The sequence below is a fragment of the Misgurnus anguillicaudatus genome, chromosome 16, assembly GCF_027580225.2.
Source record: "Misgurnus anguillicaudatus chromosome 16, ASM2758022v2, whole genome shotgun sequence".
NCBI lineage: Eukaryota > Metazoa > Chordata > Actinopteri > Cypriniformes > Cobitidae > Misgurnus > Misgurnus anguillicaudatus.
The window spans coordinates 31,674,580-31,694,495 of record NC_073352.2 but is presented as its reverse complement, the minus strand read 5'-3'; the positions used below and the strand labels follow the sequence as shown (position 1 = coordinate 31,694,495).

The 19,916-nt window shown below is 36.8% G+C and overlaps 2 protein-coding genes across 2 annotated transcripts in view; one reads left to right on the top strand and one right to left on the bottom strand.

Annotated features, from left to right (window-relative positions):
- Positions 1-1,789, bottom strand: part of LOC129422459 (polycomb group RING finger protein 3) — a 55,678-nt gene extending 53,889 nt beyond the window's left edge. The window contains exon 1 of the mRNA XM_055178394.2: positions 1,645-1,789. The gene's annotated coding sequence lies outside the window, so the exon portion shown is untranslated. The remainder of the gene's footprint in view (positions 1-1,644) is intronic.
- Positions 1,790-2,684: 895 nt separating this feature from the next.
- On the top strand, positions 2,685-18,944 carry slc49a3 (solute carrier family 49 member 3). The gene is made up of 10 exons (XM_055177237.2): positions 2,685-3,123; positions 7,556-7,714; positions 11,973-12,189; positions 12,268-12,344; positions 12,429-12,566; positions 12,710-12,826; positions 13,189-13,341; positions 15,718-15,875; positions 15,960-16,072; positions 16,605-18,944. The coding sequence occupies exons 1-10, from the start codon at positions 2,965-2,967 to the stop codon at positions 16,769-16,771; spliced, it is 1,458 nt and encodes a 485-aa protein (XP_055033212.2). The 5' UTR covers positions 2,685-2,964; the 3' UTR covers positions 16,772-18,944.
- The last annotated feature ends 972 nt before the right edge of the window (positions 18,945-19,916 follow it).

The following is a 19,916-nucleotide window of genomic DNA, read 5'->3' as shown; positions in this document are numbered from 1 at the left end:
AACCTGTTCATTTTGTTTTTGCCATTCATTTAATACAGCAATTTTATATGATGTTTAAAGGTGCAGTGTGTAAATTTTAGCGGCATCTAGTGGTGAGGTTGCGAATTGCAACCAACGGCTCAGTCCACTGCTCTTCCCTCGCTTTTGAAACACATAGAGAAGCTACAGTAGCCACCACAAAAAAGTCATCGACGGAGACAACTTAGTAAAAAAAGTTTATCCATTAAGGGTTTCTGTAGAAACATGGCGGCACAAAATGTTGACTTCCATTTAAGGGGACCCTCGGTGTATGTAAATAAAAACGTCTCATTCTTAGGTTATAAAAACATAACGGGTCATTATAAAAAGGTCTTTTTACACCCCTGATAATTGTATATTATTTGTATATTATTTTGCATTTCTGTCAAGAGATCCTTTTAAAAATTACACACTGCACCTTTACATCCATTTTTCCCCATTTGTGATTTAAAAGGAAGGAGGTTATGCGATTACTCGTCATAAAAAGTCATATTCACTCACGTTGTTCACTTGACGTAATTTGTCACCATGCAATACTGTAAACATTTAATCATTTTTATTCAAAGTGACTTGCAAATTAGAGAGACATTTAACATTCACCCTTCATGACATTATGAAGTTCGTATTAACCAAACTCATTCCATCACATAAGAAATTTGAAATAACCATAAGATTTTTACTTGACCAAAAGATGTTAACCATCAACATGCTAGCCACGACATGTTGCTGCAATTTCAACATTTATTCTGGTAACTTCCTTGCAGGATGTTTCAGCATAGATCTGATCAAAGTGGACGCCAACCAATGTTCAGACATGTCAACTTAATATTTACACATCATGTAAAGGCAACAATCCCAGAGGGACAAGGTGGCACATCCTTCTTCAACTTTAAATGATCAAACATCACCCAAAATCTGATTTATACTGTCAAACAATTCCTGTCAGACCCCACAAGTTTCAAAATTCGGGGCCCTGCTATTACCCCTCCAAACAACAACCCAACACGGTGCTGCCAAGTATTTAATACATTCTTATTAACCCATTACTGTATTTGAGTCTAATGAAGATATTCATATGCAGGACTTGTTGGCTTCTTTTGCTCCATTAGTCTGGGGTGCAGGTTTGCACATGCAAGACACCCAATAACCCTCTGGGCTTTAACTTTTTCTCTGGCCCTGGTTTCAATTTAGACTACATACAAGCCTTTAAAACCATTTAACTACAACTTTGTAAACGCAGATGAGCTGATGATGATGATGATGATGATGAGGGTGGGCAGCAAGCCTTCATGAACATTCCAGGCAAGATGAACAGCGCTGACCAACACAGACACAGGCGTGCATGTTTATAAAGCTCGAGCTACACTAAATTAACACTTTTTGTTTTCTTGGTACAAAGATGACCCGGGTTAAGAGCTGCAGGGCTCAGCGTCGCCATACACACACTTACACACATACACACGACCGCACATTTAACAGCACGTATAGCCATGCAGAGCTGCCATCAAGCGGAAAAAAACACACCGAAAATAAATGAAAACTCCCTGCTCTTCGCCCGAAACAGGGGTCGGAGGACGGGTAAATGTAATGTTTTGCAGGAAAGGGTTGAAGTTTAAAGCAACAAACCTGTTTATTGCCACAGCGGTCCGCTGGATATTGGATTGAATCCGAGTTAAATCCACTATCAGTAAAACAAAGAGGCGAAAATGTCCGGCTAGTGCCGAAACAGGCCGAAACATCACAGCGAGGCAGCCTGATGCGCACGCGCACATCGTCTGGCTGGGAGGAGGGGTTAATGGAACGGAGATTAAAGACATTGCATTGTGAAGTTTTTTTTATTTCCCGCGTTTCGTTTATTTCGGAAAAGTTACATCGATCATGAGTGCGTAGATGCTATAGAGAAATTATTTGTTTCGATCGAGTTGCAATAAAAATGCAATTAAAGCAAATGTAAGTTGTTTTGGATATATTTATTTTAATTAAATATTCTCCATGTTTTTGGAACCATAGCTTTTATTTTGTAGTTGAAATGGTTAATTTTTATATTTAAATAAACCCTACGTAATACTTAATATTATTATTAACCATATTTAATTACAAATTGAAGGAATCTCATTAGATTTTCATTTGGCTTTCTTGCATCGTGTGCTAATAAAATCTAACTCATAGACATTCCTGAAAAATTGGGGCATTCAGTTTATTTACTATTGGTCATGCAGATATGGAGATAAAATCTGTTTTTATCTATTTAATGCACACAGTTGCTCAAAAAGTCCCCATTAATGATCCAAAATGCAGCAGTGACTATTCATTAGATTATATACATATTATCATTTTGCAAAGGAAAGCACAATAGGCATTTAACTTCATTAAAAAATATTGTTTCACTGTCATTATTGCTTCACACTGTATACAGAGATTGCATATACAGACAATGTATGCAAACGTATAGTCCAATGGATCAATAGTCTGACCTTTTAATATAGTGACATATATGTAACCTAATGTTTTTTTTTTACATTAATCGAAAAGAATGGATTTGATTGTAAACTTACCACCAACGTACCTAATAGTGGCAGGACTTCAAACTGATAATTGAATGGTACAAGAATCCGACTGGCGCTATGACACTGCAGTCACGGGTTCAAGGGGCGTGGTTATGTGATCATTGATGGATGAATGTTGTTCACCCAGACCAACAATTCTCATTCACCGGCAAACCTGAAACTAAAACCGAACTCTTTTAGGTTAACCAGCTCTTACCTAACATTTCACTGGTTGGGAAGTTTTTACATAGAAAAGGAAAAATATTTTCTAAACTGAAGTGACTGTTCTTCAACAAATGGATACAGAATTCAGGACTTTCTAAATTTTCGTGAGTTTTTTCAAACTCGTTTATAATGCGATCTTGTGACGCTCGCCTGGTCCCGGCTCGGTTTCGGCATTATGGATGAAAAAGATACAGAAGCGCTCATCGGGAGCAGGACTGAAAGTGATCGGTCTCCCCTGAGCGACGGAGAAAACATTGCTGCTAAATTCACACTTTACAAAAGGAGATGGTTCATCTTATTTGTACTCTGCCTACTAAATTGTTCCAACGCAGTGGTATGTTATCAATTAATTTACACAGAACTTTGTTTGTTAAAAAAGTTGAATGAAAACAATGTTAATAGAATGTCGTCACTTGATACGTCTCTATTTTTCATTCAGCATACATTGCAGTCTGACAGACAATAACAATCATCGGCAATAATAACAAAATTCTTTCATTTGCTGTGTATTATTTTTCCATGCAGATATGTGCGTCATGTCTGAGAAACACAATAGAAACAATAGGATTTCAGCACGTAAATAAATTTCCAAAACAAGGAGGCGGATGGCGCGAGTTTGGGGCGAGGTTAGCGAGCAATGACAAGTTGTGCAAGACATGCAAACGGGTGTTTGGTATATCTATTCTTTTTTATAGACGGTTTCAGCAGTAACAACATAAACGAACGGCTTTCGTGGAATAAACGTAACTTCCGGTAAACTTTGCAAAGAATCAATAACAACATAGGAATGCGCGGTATATCGCATGTATTGTCATTGCGCATCTCGTCAATGAAACCGGTTCCGTGATTAGAAGTAAATGGCCATCACCTGCTATTCAAATGGAGAAGCATTTACAACACAAAGGCGTAGTTTACTAACAATAATGGGCAATTTCTCATTAATTACCGTGGACGTATCGCCTGCGTATCGGGATGCGAGATAAGTCGTATGCGATATAATGCAAATCTCGTCAGTGACAAGCTGGGCCATATCTCATACGACTTATGTCGCATCCCTAAAGCAGAGCCACGGCCGTTTCACACGGTATGTGACAAAATCGCTGCGTGGCTTCAGCTTTTCTCTTGTATTGGAAGCATTTTGTGCAGCATTTAGTGCAAATGTGTTTATCTTTAACAGCGCCTGCCATGTTCCAACTTCGCTTCACCGCCGTTTTGCCGCTTTCCGCACGTCTTCTATTAAAAAGAACGAAACACTTGCGGTTGTCGCTTACCGTGTGAAACGCCCTTTAGAGTAGTTTATTTCTGATAAGTGTTTACATTATTGTTTATGTTATAATGTTAACTACATCCCTTATAGCGCTGATGATCGCTGTCTCCCCTCGTCTTCAGGAAACCAAAACTTGTTATTTTCCATGAAGTATTTGTTCTAGAGTTTAGTTTAGCCACTGATCAGACCATTAAACAAACAGAGACCGGAAGTTAAGTTTAGCGCAGATGCGTAACCGTGAAAATGCATGTGCGTCGGATGAAACCGTCTATATTTATTTTCTTATTCCGTTTGACAATTTCGACTTAAAGTGTAACAAGAAAATTGCCATGTTTTTATTACCATGATTTTATATCGCATAAGAAAGAAGAAAAATCCCTTAATGCTCAAAAAAGTTTTTATGCTCACTTGAGGTGGTTTTTAACTTATTCGAAAAAGATTAAATGCAAATAATAGTAAAGATGTAAACGCATTTGCCAAATTAATTTTGACGTAGCGAACATAAAACCCACAACACACAAGCAAATCAATATACATTTAAAAATATACATTGAGTGCACCAATTCATTTTAGATAAAAACATCTGACATATGCAAAAAAAAAAAAACGATGCAGGTGTAAACAAATGCTGTAATTGACAATTATAAAAAGTTATAAACTATAATATCCTACAAAAGTGAAGACACGCTCTTTTTATTAAATTAACCATGTTTTTTTTGTGGTAAAAGTCTAGTAACCATTGTATTTTGGTGTATTGATTACTATTATAAAAACCATGGTTTCACTACAGTAACAATGATTTAACTATATGTTTTGAAAACCATGTTTTTTTGGTTTTAACTGTAGCATGGTTAATTTTCGTAAGGGTGAAACAGATTTGTCACATAAAGACAAATTGACTTGTAAACATACATAGTTTAATTATATTAAAATAGTTATTATTAATCAATTACACTGGTAGTCCCCTCAGTTTGCCTCATTTGTCTAATTCTGAAACTACATGGGATTTCATGGGAAATGTTCACATTAGCCACAGTGATTTTCAGTCCATTAGGACCACCAGTCCACCGGGTTATATCGGGGTTGTCCTAATAGGCCAGCTGTAGAAGGCCATAGATACATCCCCCTGAGGCTATTATCTCTGAAGAGGGCGTGTGCCAAAGGAGCATGTCAATCTAAATTACACCCAGTGATTCCCAAGGGAGATGTCATTTCCACGGGCACCATTGTATGAGTGTCACAGGACCGAGATGTCCAAGGCTGTTCATCTGAAATATGAGATTTGAACATCATGTCTTGGCACACTTTGGTAAAGCTTAGCAGATGGTCTCTTTAAGGCAGTGATTCGAAGTTCATTTAAAGATTACAATACTGAGGAAATCTGATAATGCCCTAAACCTGCAAATGTGATTTGGGATTCTAGGGGGTTTTTTGGACTAGAAAAGATGTTTCGCACAAAACCATCCCAACTTTATTTATTCTCAGAAAAGAAATTCTCAGATGTTGCTATTTTATAGCTCAGCAATATCTAAAACAAAAAAGAAGACGAGTAAATGTCTTCAGGACACTTGTCGAGTGGAGTTATTTTATTTAACCCGTTTGAGTCATTTTGAAGCTTGAAGGGTTTTCTAGTTATTATGGGAGTGGTTGGTGACTGAGGTGCTCACCATCCACTCCCATAGTAACCAGAAAACGCCTAAAAACACTTGGCATTTCATTTGGGTACAAAAGAACAACATGTGATAACTAGTCTTACACTGTTAGACTTTTTATTGTATATATGCGATAACAGTTACTGTAACTGCCCCATTACAGTACCATAACTGTACATGTTTTTTTACAGTATGATGCCTTTACCGCAGTTCCATTTTACAGTATATTACCCTTACTGTAACCTAGTTTTAAAAAACATATTGCCACAATGCCACAGAGTGACTTGATAAAAGTTACTCGTTACACTCCCTAAGTAGCCTCTTCTGTCACTCTCCCGACACTCCGAGGAGTGAAATCTTGGCGTCACTAGTGTTTTGAAGTCTTGAGGTCAAATTCAAATCTGACGGTCAAGCATTTATATATAATACCTTTTTTGTTTCTATCTACAATTCTCAATAAATTATTTACACTGCTGAAAAACAATTCACATTTTGAAATTAGCTTCACTGCTAAAAGGATAACAAATAAAATGTATTTCATTTCATAAATATATTTTATTTTTCCATTTTATATGCTTTTATAACAACTACATTATTCAACTACAGTAGCACTACTGCTGTTGTTTTACAGCAGTCTACCGCAATTTCAAAACATACAGTAAATGACTGTAAATTAAATGTTAAAATCCATAATGCATTGCATATTAATGAATTGGAAAAGAAATTGATGGTATTTTACTGGGTAAGTTTTGTGGTAAGTAACTGTAGAAATTACAGTTAAGTCAAACAGTGTAAATGTTTCTCCTAAAAGTGTTTAGACAAAATAAAAACATTTACAAATGCATTAAGAGCTGTAAAGTTAATGCAGATTGTATAGGTAAAACAAAATTTAGTTTTTAAGTAAATTTGATGAGAAAATGTTATATTTTAATCTTCAATAATATTGACTTGTCATTACAGACTTGGCAAATCTGAACTCAGTTTGTGAAATTTTGAGATCTTTTCTGAAATGATTTCCCCTGGAAAAATATATGAGATGTAAAAGACTTAAGGAAAAGTTGCTCTGCTTTTAATCTTTGATGTCTCTGAGAAATATCCAAGATATAGAAGAGATCTCATCTGGGAATATGGGTATAACATAAATGTGATTAACATCTTATGTTACACAAAGTGCTCGAACGATTTTGCAGCCGCAGGATCTATGCAACTGAATGAATCCACATACAAGTAACTTATGCAGTGGTGCATGAAACGACTGTATTGTGTTCAGGATCCGCTGCTTGTTTTCTGCCACGCCGCTGCATACATCTAACGTGCTTGACTGCAAACAAATAAATGCTTTTGTGCGGCACTACACACTCACTGATTATTCATTGTTGTCTTTGAGTCATTGTTTTCATGTTAAAATACTTCCTCCTCTTTTAGTTTAACATGCAGAGGCAACATAAATAATTCAAAAACAGATTTCCTATAAAAGTGGGGTATAGTAGAAACGTTTAGCATCCAAATCAGCCTGACACAGGAACGTTGGCTCAACCAATCTGTTTATGGCATGTTCGGGAAAAGTTTTTAAGCACATCATCTTTAAGTGCTTTAAAATGAATCTTATTTACTTTCACTTAAGTATGTTTATGGCTATATACTTTTAATAAGTAAATTTAAGGCACACTAGTGTTTGTCAGATCTAGTTCATGAGCTCGCCCACGTGATTTCTGTTTATGCGAGATCAGCAGTTAAACGTAAGGAACTGAAACTTTGACCTTGTCACATGAGTAAGCTGCTCCAGTGTCATGCACTTTATCTGTTTCATGAAATGGCTGATGTTGATTGGTCTGATGTGTCCACAGCTCTGGCTGACCTTTGCACCGGTGGCCGATCAGACGGCAGAGTACCTGAAAGTCTCTTTGGATCTGGTCAACTGGCTGTCCCTCGTCTATATGGTGGTGGCCATTTTCTTCAGCTTCATTACTACATGGATGTTGGACTCATTAGGTCTGCGCTTCTCGGTACGCAGCGAAACATCACTGTCTAGCATGAGAAACTTACACTGATCGAAACTTTAAGGGACGGTTTCCAGACAGGGTTTAGATTAATCCAGGACTAGATCTTAGTTATATTAGGACAAGAAAACAATTCCATAGTACAAAAAGTTACATTTTCAATATGCTGTTCAGCATTAGATTCTATGATATAATGAGGCAGTTTTCAGGACAAGGCTTATCCTAGTCCCAGAATAAAATTTATATTTTAACTGCCTTAATTGAAAAATATCTTGCATTGACGTATCTTAACATATATCAGGAGTGTTGGGGGTAATGCATTACAAGTAACGTGCATTACGTAATAATATTACTTTTCTGAAGTAACGAGTAAAGTAACGCATACATTTATAGATGTACACATTAATATTTGAATTACTTTTTTAAAAAGTAATGTGAGTTACCTTTCAATTTAATTAATTTAATTTAAAAATAAAATAATGTACTGAATTAAAGGAATAGTCTACTCATTTTCAATATTAAAATATGTTATTACCTTAACTAAGAATTGTTGATACATCCCTCTATCATCTGTGTGCGTGCACGTAAGCGCTGGAGCGCGCTGCGACGCTTCGATAGCATTTAGCTTAGCCCCATTCATTCAATGCTACCATTTAGAGATAAAGTTAGAAGTGACCAAACACATCGGCGTTTTCCCTATTTGGGACGAGTAATACGAGCAAGTTTGGTGGTACAAAATAAAACTTAGCGCTTTTCTAAGCGGATTTAAAAGAGGAACTATATTTTATGGCGTAATAGCACTTTTGGGAGAACTTCGACTCGCCTGAAAAGTCCGCTCCCCTTCTCACTCTCATAATGGGAGAGGGAGGGTGTTACTGCGCCGAGTCGAAGTACTCCCAAAAGTGCTATTACGCCATAAAATATAGTTCCTCTTTTAAATCCGCTTAGAAAAGCGCTACGTTTTATTTTGTACCACCAAACTTGCTCGTATAGCTACTCGTCTTAAATAGGAAAAACGTTGATGTGTTTGGTCACTTCTAACTTTATCTCTAAATGGTACCATTGAATGAATGGGGCTAAGCTAAATGCTATCGAAGCGTCGCAGCCGCTCCAGCGCTTACGTGCACGCACACAGATGATAGAGGGATGTATCAACAATTCTTAGTTAAGGTAATAACATATTTTAATATTGAAAATGAGTAGACTATGCCTTTAAACTGAACACATTAACGTTAAATTGAGCGGCAACAGTTTAAGTCAGAAACGGAGATGGCAGGCCAGAGCTTGGCATTTTTGCGATCATAAAAAACGCCTGAAAGAGATCAAGCCTCAGCCAAGTAAGAAAAGTAACGCAAAAGTAATTTAAAAGTAATGTAACATTACTTTCCATGAAAAGTAACTAAGTAACGCAATTAGTTACTTTTTTGGGGAGTAGCTTAATATTATAATGCATTACCCTGTCCGGAAAACTGCCCCATTATGTAAATTAAAGCAAGATTAGTGTAGATCTGTTTGTAACATGGACAAGGAATCAGTATCACACAAAACATCAGTATTATATTTATTATTTTTTGAATAATTGGTACATAAATTCTTCAGATTCACAACTTCTTTAACATGATTGTCAACTGAGAACAAATAAGCTGTGGAGTAACATGTGCAAGTTAAAGCGATAGTTCTAAATCTGTATGATTACTTTTTTCTGATGAACTTTTTTCTAATATTTAAAAAAAATGATGGTAAGCACAGCTGATTGTAACCATACTGTAAAAAATGTGGACGTAGTGTCCGTGACGTCACCCATAGGTTTGTGAACAGCTTTTTTGAAGCCAATAATAAGCAGGGTTTGCCGTCGCCATCTTGGCATCACTTCACTGTGCATCACTCGCAGAAAACCAAAAATGGGTAAAGAGGCGGGACGTGGGTGACGCTGAGGTGGTTAGTTGCTGAAACCACGCCTGCCTACCTCGACGGTAGTGACAGCAGCGGCAGTTCACCTGTCACTCAAGTGGCCACGCCCTTAATTATGCAGAACTTTAAGACTTAATATAATTTAAACAGAGGAGTTACAAAAAACATTCACCCCCCACACAGTTGTCATAAACGGCAAAATTAGCTATATAGACAAAAAACACTTTTTGTACCAGGCTGTAAACATATTATTTTCTGCTGTAAAGTTGGGCATTTTTAACATGGGGGTCTATGGTAATTGACTCCCTTTTTGAGCCAGTCGAATTGCAGTTTAAGTCACTTCCGTATTGACTTAATCAGAGAGATCGAGGATGCCTCTCAATTGTAAACACTGACTTTCATAGAAAAACAAATATTATGGAAGTATTGTGATAAATGAGGAAGAGGATATTTTGACAAATGATGGTAAGCACACAGTTGACCGTATCCATTAAAGGGGTCATAGCGTGAAAATTAGATTTTTTTCATGTTTAAGTGCTATAATTGGGTCCCCAGTGCTTCTATCAACCTAGAAAATGTGATAAAGAACAACCTAGTAACTTAATTTGAGTAAGCCATTTTCTGCAAGCATGTAAAAAATTAGGTTGTTCAGATTTCGCCTGTTTTGGGAGGTAGGTAGCAAGGCAATTACAACAAACCACCATCATTGTGATCAGTGTTTCCATTTCATTGGCTCATTTGCATTTTAAAAAACGGCACACTTTTGCTCAGGCCTACAAATGTCCAATTTTAACATGCTATAATAAATTATCTGTGGAGTATTTGTGAAACTTCACATACACACTCTGGGGACACCAAAGATTTATTTTACATCTAAAAAATATCTCATAATATGACCCCTTTAAAGGGGCCATGGGATGAAAATGTTAGCATTGCCACTTTGTAGGTTTGAGCAAAAATGTGTTCGTTGTTCATTTGGCCTTATGATGTCATAAGGAGATCTTATTATAATAATACCACCCCTAATCTGCACTATCCAACCAGCAATGCCATTAAGAAAGAGAGAGAGAAAACATTATTGACAGCACAATTGAGTTTGAATTGCCTCAAACCACCATCATTGTGATCAGTGTTTGCACTTAATCCGCTAATTTGCATGTTAAAGGACACACCCAAAAATACACATTTTTGCTCACACCTACGGGGTGGCAATGCTGGCATTTTCATGCCATGGCCCCGTTAAATTCCATTGTGTTTTTCCTATGGAAGTCAATCAGCTGTGTGCTTACCATCATTTATCAAAATATCTTCTTTTGTGTTAATCGGAAACAAGAAATTCCTACAGATTTTGAACAAAATGAGGATAACAAAATTGTGACAGAATTTTCATTTTTGGATGAACTATCCCACAGTTTTCAGTATTTTACTATGTTCTTACCTCAGCTTAGACAAATTTATACTTACCTTTCTTTTTCAATGCGTGCACTTAATCTTTGTACAGCGCGTCATGAATGTGTTAGCATTAAGCCTAGCCCCATTCATTCCTTAGGATCCAAACAGTGATGAATTTAGAAGCCACCAAACACTTCCATGTTTTCTCTATTTAAAGACTGTTACATGAGTAGTTACACGAGTAAGTATGGTGGCATACAACAAAACGTGGCGATTTTTTTAAGCGGATAAAAATGAGAACTATATTGTATAGCGGAAGTGCATTTAGTTTGCAGCACTTCGACCTCGGGTGCAGTAATCTTGACCGAAGTTTGAGCGAGAGGGGGAGTAGTCAGGAGTGATGATGTTACTGCGCACCAAGGTGGAAGTGCTGCAAACTAAGTGTCCTTCCGCCATACAATATAGTTCTCTTTTTTTTTTTACTTTTATCCGCTTAAAAAATCGCCACGTTTTATTTTGTGCCAGCAAACTTACTCGTGTAACTACTCATGTAACAGCCTTTAAATAGGGAAAACATGGTGGCTTCTAAATTCATCCCTGTTTGGATCCTAAGGAATGAATGGGGCTAGGCTAAATGCTAACACATTCACAACGCGCTGTACAAAGATTAAGTGTACGCATTGGAAAAAAGAAAGGTATGTATTAATTCATCTAAGTTGAGGTAAGAACATAGTAAAATATTGAAAAACTGTGGTGTTTTCCTTTAACGTGTACTTCTGTATAGCTGTATTAGTAATGGAAAAGGTCTTGGGTTTGAACCTATGAAGGTCCCAAAGTTAAATTTGCATTTACTTTTTTACACAAAAAGTGAGTAAAAAATTACAAAATTTTCATTTTTGGATGAACTATCCCTTTAAGAAGACATGAAGTTTATATTCGCTCTCTCTCTCCTGAAACAAAGCTCATCCTGGGCTCTTGGCTTAACATGTTGGGCAGCGTTCTGCGCGTTGTTGGTGTGTTGACCTGGATCCCTCAGTGGGCCGTGTTCCCAATGGTGATGGGTGGCCAGACCCTGTGTGCCCTCGCCCAGCCTCTGGTTATTTTTGCCCCCACCAAACTGGCAGCACTATGGTTTCCAGATGACCAGAGGGCCACGGCGAACACGATTGCCTCAATGGGTAACATATTTACAATGAGCTCAAATTTGCAGTGTGAAAGGATGTTCACAGTAATATTTCTCTCTTTTGTTTTTCCAGCGAATCCTCTCGGAATGCTTTTTGCGAATATCTTCTCTCCCATGATAATTCACTACACCAATAATCTTCTTATGCTGGTAAGAACGCTTTAGACAGAAGTTGGTCACAAAAGAATTTCGGCTAAGTCTGACTATTGTGCCGTCTCTCTCTCTCACTTGTAGCTTATTATATATGCCATACCTGCCACCATTGCCTGTTTCCTAGCAACAGTGGGAATTCGTGAACGTGTCCCCCCGACACCCCCCTCCGCCAGCGTGGTGACCTCCAGCACTGAACCTTTTCTTCAGGGTGTAAAACTGGTATTACACGCACGTTACAAAGCATTGCCATGTCAGGAAATCTGTTTCTTGTTTTAAAAACTTATATAGCGCTTAAAGAATTTTGGCTTCTTGTTTGTCGATTTGATTTTTCTCAGTGTTTTGTCTCACTCATTCATCTACAGCTACTGAAGAACAAAGCATACATGATCCTGCTGGTGTGTTTCGGGTCGGGGATAGGGGTTTTCACTTGCTTTTACACGTTACTCGAGCAGATTCTTTGCATTAACGGCTACTCAAATGTAAGACCCAAACACATCCCACAGAATTATTACAAACACAAACCAACATGGTTTCCTTAAAATATTAAACTCTTAAAAATAAAGGTGCTTAAAAGGTTCTCCACAACGATGCCACAGAACCATTTTGGTTCCTCAAGTAACCATACAGTCAAAAATGGTTCTTCTATGGCACCATGAAGCACCTTTATTTATAAGAGTGAACCCTTGTCATTTTTATTAACTTGAACGACAAACTTTTACAGCTTTACCTGAAAGTGTCAAACATTTTAAGGTCATGCAGAAATAGGAATAGATCGAAGACACACACGTTTACTTTTAAACATGTTTTATAAAAAATCATTTTTATTTCTTTAATGTGACAGGACTTTGCAGGAATATGCGGTGCTTGTTCTATTGTATTTGGCGTTGCGGGCGCTGGCGTTCTTGGCCTGTATGTGGACGAGACGAAACATTTTACAGAAGTCACTAAAATCAGCATGTGCCTGACGTCGCTGGGCTGCACCGCATTTGCTGTGGTGAGTAAATATTACTGTGATTTATGACCCTGGACCAAAAAAACAGGCATAATTTTTTGAAAATTTGATTTATACATCATCTGAAAGTTGAATAAATAATGTGTGGTTTGTTACGATAGGACAATATTTGGTCGAGCAGGGCCATTATGATGCCCTAGGCGAAACCCCTATTGGCACCCCACCAAACTAGATAATAAATTTTTCCATGCAATAATATATACAAAAAACACAAATCATGAAAATATCATGTAACACTCAAATCTTAAATGCATTAAATTTAACAAGGCAGTTAAATAAAAAAAATAATTGTTGATTAAAGTTTTATGTTGGAAAAATCACTTTGTGTGCTTTACTAAACCAATTTTGAAATTGACTTTTGAACACTTCGATCTAATGGTGGTGTTGAGTGCTTTACATGTAGTTAATAAACAGGAAGTAACTGATAGCCCTCTAGTCCATGCATTGTTTAAATTGAGGGGGGGCTGGGGGTGGCCCAGACCTCCTATAAGCATTAAGGGAGTCCCTTGTTGTTGTTTTTTTTTTTTTTTCAAATTAAGATACTACATAAATTTAAAATGAGCATGCTGTGCTGCCACAAAGCGATACTATCCATTATTTGTCCCAATTTTGCAATAAATCAATAAAAAAGATTTCTGTCTGAAATAAATGTAAACTCTCAAGTGTGCCTCACGCGGTTTTCTGGAGGAATTGACAGATTGTTAGACTTAGAATTGGGTTAGGGGCTTTTAATTAATTCTTAAACTATTATTTGAGGGGTATAAAATGGATATCCATACGCCAAAAATATTTTTTAAATATGCTAAGTACATTTTGCAGAAAGTAAAGCTTAATTAAATGTATTTTTTAACATTCATATATCAGCATATATTTCAAAATGTATTTCAGGGCAATTAATACATTTCTAATTTTACAACCCAAAATATTCCTGGCCAAAATATAGAAGTTTATTTTTACAGTTGAATATACTTTTAACCTCTTCAAATCATTTACGTTTACAAGTTTGTAACATAAACAAAGTTTTATTCCAGTACGATGTGAATATAAATGCTTTAAAATACACTCACCTAAAGGATTATTAGGAACACCTGTTCAATTTCTCATTAATGCAATGGTGTAATGGTGTGGGTGATGTTTTCTTGGCACACTTTGGGCCCCTTAGTGCCAATTGGGCATTGTTTAAATGCCACGGCCTAGCTGAGCATTGTTTCTGACCATGTCTATCCCTTTATGACCACCATGTATGGTCATCCTCTGATGGCTACTTCCAGCAGGATAATGCACCATGTTACAAAGCTCGAATCATTTCAAATTGGTTTCTTGAACATGACAATGAGTTCACTGTACTAAAATGGCAGTCACCAGATCTCAACCCAATAGAGCATCTTTGGGATGTGGTGGAACGAGAGCTTCGTGCCCTGGATGTGCATCCCACAAATCTCCATCAACTGCAAGATGCTATCCTATCAATATAGGCCAACATTTCTAAAAAAAAATGCTTTCAGCACCTTGTTGAATCAATGCCACGTAGAATTAAGGCAGTTCTGAAGGCGAAAGGGGGTCAAACACAATATTAGTATGGTGTTCCTAATAATCCTTTAGGTGATTGTATATTAGCTAGGGGACCCCCATAATCTTTTACAAAATGAAAACATTGAATCCATTGGCATACGGACATCATATTTTGCATCTTTTTTTGCATTGCTTATTTTTCACTCATTCGAGTCAATATGTATATGCGCTTATTGGTGCCCCCTGCAGCTGGTGGTGCCCTAGGCGACCGCCTAGTTCGCCTATACCTAGAAACGGTCCTGTGGATGAGATAAAACTATTTGAAAATCTGTGGGTTCACACTACATGCAAGTTCAACGATTTGCGCGAGTAAATTACATACAAAGTCAATGCAAAGATGTCCTCGCGTGGGGTGATGTGAATGACCCGATATGGGTGGCGCGTTTGCCGCAAAAACAAGTGCTATTCGCCTCAAACGCGTCTTCGCCCCAGTTAAAAATATTCAACTCGAGCGAAAAATTTGCACAACAGGAAGTTAAATCCCGCAATCTAGAGCGAGTAGTTGAATAAGGGTGCAAAAAATCTAAATATTGAGAAAAGTTGTCCTAATGGCGTCCTTCACACTGCATCCACTTTGATTTATTAATGGTAGGAAATTTACTAAATATCTTCATAGAACGTGACCTAATATCCTAATGATTTTTGGCATAAAAGAAAAATCAATAATGTTGACCTATACAATATTTTGACTACTGCTACAAATATAACTTTGCAATTTATGCATTATTTGGTTTCTCCCTGCTTAAGATCTGCTCCAGAAGTTAAGGTCTTGTTTTTGTCTCTCAGGTTTCCCAGCTCAGGGACATGAAAGTTGCCGTCGGTACTGCATGCGCGTGGTTTGGCCTGTTTGGGTGCTCCGTGTATCCCATCGCCATGGAGCTTGGAGTTGAGTGTTCGTACCCTGTGGGTGAAGCAACATCATCTGGATTGATCTTCATTTCTGGGTATCTTAAGTGTTTATTAATATACGTTTTTACAATTTAGATATTCAAATATGACGTACATCATAATTTCTTTTGTTTAATCAGACAGATTCAGTCAGTCATCTATATGGTGCTTCTTCAAGCTCTGACCAAACCTCTGACAGATTCGACAATATCTGTATGCGTTACTGGAGGGGACGCCAATCTGAACTGGACAGGTGAGTGTTATACAGTTACTGCTGGATTATGTCACTTGAATTAAGCATGCACGACCATTTGTCATAAAGCAAAAATGTGTGTTTGACTTATTGCGTTAACCGCGCACACCACCATACAACTTTGATGTCTTGCGCCTGTTGATTCTTGTTTCGCAGCATAAAGTGGAAACACCTACAAACATATTGATGTCACATGAGTGAAATACTGTTTAAAATGTTGCACATTGCTTAGTTTCGTATTGTTTCTTAAGAATAGCATGCTAGTTTTCCTGCTTAGATTTATTATGCCATGCTTTGCACATTGACATGATCAGGCAAGTGTGTGGCCAGTATTTTTACTTCCTCTTACCGGTTAAACGGAATCTCGGGTAAGGAAATGAAGTGAAATGGGAACGCATCCAAATTATTCCAGCCTTTGAAAAGATGTGCCTTGATGAAATAATGATGGAACTGGGCCGAGCTCCAAGTATTCATTGTATCTCTCTCATTTCATTCTGTCCGTGTCTATCTCTTTCTCAAAACACGTTTACAGTGCCAGCGCTGGTGATGGCAGGCCTGTGTACTGTGGGCACCTGCTGCTTTGTGCTCTTTTTCCACACGGATTACCGGAGACTGAGAGCAGAAGCTGCGGCGTCACCAAAGAATGTGACAGACCGGACAAGAGAAGGAGACACCTGCGCAAACAGCACAGGTGCCTGAAGAGATCCACCAGGCCGTGCTTTGAATTGTTTACACGAAAGTTAATAACGAGAACCTCATTAAGCACTGAAATGTGTGCCTTTAATGGTAATGTTTTTGTATTATTAATACTCTAAATAATTTAAGCTTGAAAGCAGGACCATCATGATCCCATGGGTTTGTTACATACAAATGAATTTTGCACAAGTTTCTGACATTTCAGTTAAAGGTAGGGGTGAGCGGGGCATATATTAATGCAGGGTTAAAGCAACACCAAAGAGTTTTTTTTACCTTAAAATAACATTTCCAAAAAAGTTTCAGTGGTTCATTCACTCGAAACGGGACTTTCACATTCGCTTTGCAGCCCTCCATCGGCCAAAACCGCACTAAAGAAGTTTCCAACCGTCGGGTAGTGGTCCTGTAGTTCGAGTGAAAACTACAAAAACTTGCTTTACGGCAGACCTACAATCCAATCAGAGCCAGCTATGCTGCAGTATTTACGACAGTGGTAATGAACAATTACGCTTTTAACATGTAGGGGGAGCAAAGAGCAATAAGTCTTTAGTGTTGCTTTAATTGTAACGCGGTTACTTTACATATTTCTACAGGGTCGAGCAATCTGTGCTTTTAGGATTTTTCTCTTACTGTCAGAAGATGGTCTCTGATGATCCCTTTGATAGCTGGGACTAAAAACATTTTTACAATGCAAAAATGACTTTCAAGAAAAAAATTTGGGCATAAAACAAGCAAAAAAAAAAAAACTGTCAATGGGGTAAGCAAATTTTTCTTGAATTTAGTGTTTAAGAAAAAATTTCAAGATTTTTTGCTTACTCCATTGCCAGATTTTTTTGCTTGTATTATGCACAAAATCACTTATAGACGGTTTCATCGGACGCACATGATACACGTCTGGATCCGAACTTTACTTCCGGTTTCATTTTTTTTAATGGTCTGACTAGTTGCTAAACTGATCTCTTGAACAAATGCCTCGTCGAAAATAACAAATGTTTTGGTTTCCTAGGTAATCTATGTGTTGTTGTTTTTTGCTTGTTATATAAATAAACTACGTTTAAAGTACTTTTTGTTATTTATTATTAGCGAAGTTTACCGAAAGATACGTGCGGACCGTGACAGCCGCTTGTTTATGTTGTTACTGCTGAAACCGTCTATATATTTTTGGTCTAAAAATTAGACTTATTTTCTTGGTTCGTTTTGCTTATCAAGAAAAAGCATCTTAATTTAAGAATTTTTAGATATTTTTACTGAAAACAAGACAATGTTTTTCTTGAAAATATTTTTTTGCAGTGTAAACAGTGGGGTTAGTTGTCACACAGTGTTACAATTAAGCCTCAGGTATACAATGATAAAGAAATGAAAACAATGTAAATACTATTCATCAAAATGATATGGGGATAATTATTGACACTTATGATTTTTTTGTCTTAAAAATATATTAATATGCATTGATGTATAATACAAGGATGGTTAGATGAAGGATCATGGATGGATGAATGTGTGGATATCTATCTATTATAGGCAGATATATAAACAATATCCACCTTTAGTATATAGACAGAATTTTATTGAATTATTTGTGTTTAAACAAATTTTTTTTAGCAGGTGTTACAACAAACCCCACCTACACGGCAAAAAATTATTACTTGGTATTTTTGTCTTGTTTTCAGTCAAAATATCAAAAAATTCTTAAATTAAGATGCTTTTTCTTGATGAGCAAAACGACCCAGAAGGTAGGTCTAGTTTTTGGACAAAAAGTATCAAATGTAAGTGATTTTGTGCAAAAAACTAGCAAAAAAATACGCCGCATTTTTTTCTTGAATTTAGTGTTTAAAGAAAAATGTTCAAGATTTTTTTGCTTACCCCATTGGCAGATTTTTCTGCTTGTTTTATGCACAAAATCACTTACATTTGATTTTTGGGTCTGGGGACTGGACTTGTTTTCTTGGGTCGTTTTGCTCGTCAAGAAAAAGCATCTTGATTTGGGAATTTTTTGATATTTTTACTGAAAACAAGACAAAAATACTAAGAAATGTTTTTTCTTGAAAATTATTATTTTTTTGCTGTGTATAGGGTAACGTTTGCACTCCTACCACTTTTGGTGCATTTGTACGATTACGGTAGATCCCACAACCAAACTTTTAAGTGTTCATTTGTAGCAGAGATGTGTGTGTTGATTGTTTAAAAAATTGTTAATCTAACTTAAATATTTTTTGCATTATGAAGCCAAATCCAAAAAGCGTTACTTTGTGCCCGCTCTCCCCTACATAATGTTTTATACCAGAGCATTTACACCAAAAGGTACAAACTTTTAACCAAGTCCAACTTGTTGTATGCCTTTTATAAATAGTATCTTTCTTGCTTTTAAAAATGACAATTGATTGTGGTTTTGTTACCTGTTCAGGGTTCCCACTCTTTTCTTGAAAAGATTTTCCAGGACGTTTCCAGGACATTTTCAGCTGCTACAGTGTGAGTCGAGGTTATCACAACTTAGGCTGGGTAGTAGTGATAGTATCATATCATCATTGCTGATATCAGTTTAAAAATCCAAACTCTCACAGTCAAGCTGTATTCGCAATCAGTCACTAACGTTAGAAATTATTAACTATTATCGGACTTCTAAATTAATTGCTTCTGCTCGCACCAAGGCACATTACGCATCTGGTATAGCATAAACTGATGAGTTATGTGTTTTTGACTCTAAATTATTTCGATTTATCCTATCTTTGTAACTGTTTTGTCAATTATATTGCTGAAATGGATAGACCTTTTGTAAAGCTAAATGTGTTTAAATGCAAAATCCATTTAGCCTACTGGTGTATGAAATGGATCTGAAGTATATCATATATCCCAAGCTTTGGAGAAGCTTTGCTATTTTCTACAATTGTACCTTATATTTTGTACATTTAACCAGATTGCTTAAAATGTTTATTCATTTTATTCATAGACACTTTTTCTAGCCATTCCCTGAACTGGGGGTTTTCCTTCCACTCAGTTTTGAATTTGCTCTGTCTTCCTGACATCGTCACTAACTCCTGCCTATAAAGGACAACAGAAATTTGAAAGTCTAAAACTACTTATATTGAATGATTACTGAAATTAGGCCTACTTTTCATACCTTAGCATTTTCATATCTTTCATATTCTATTAG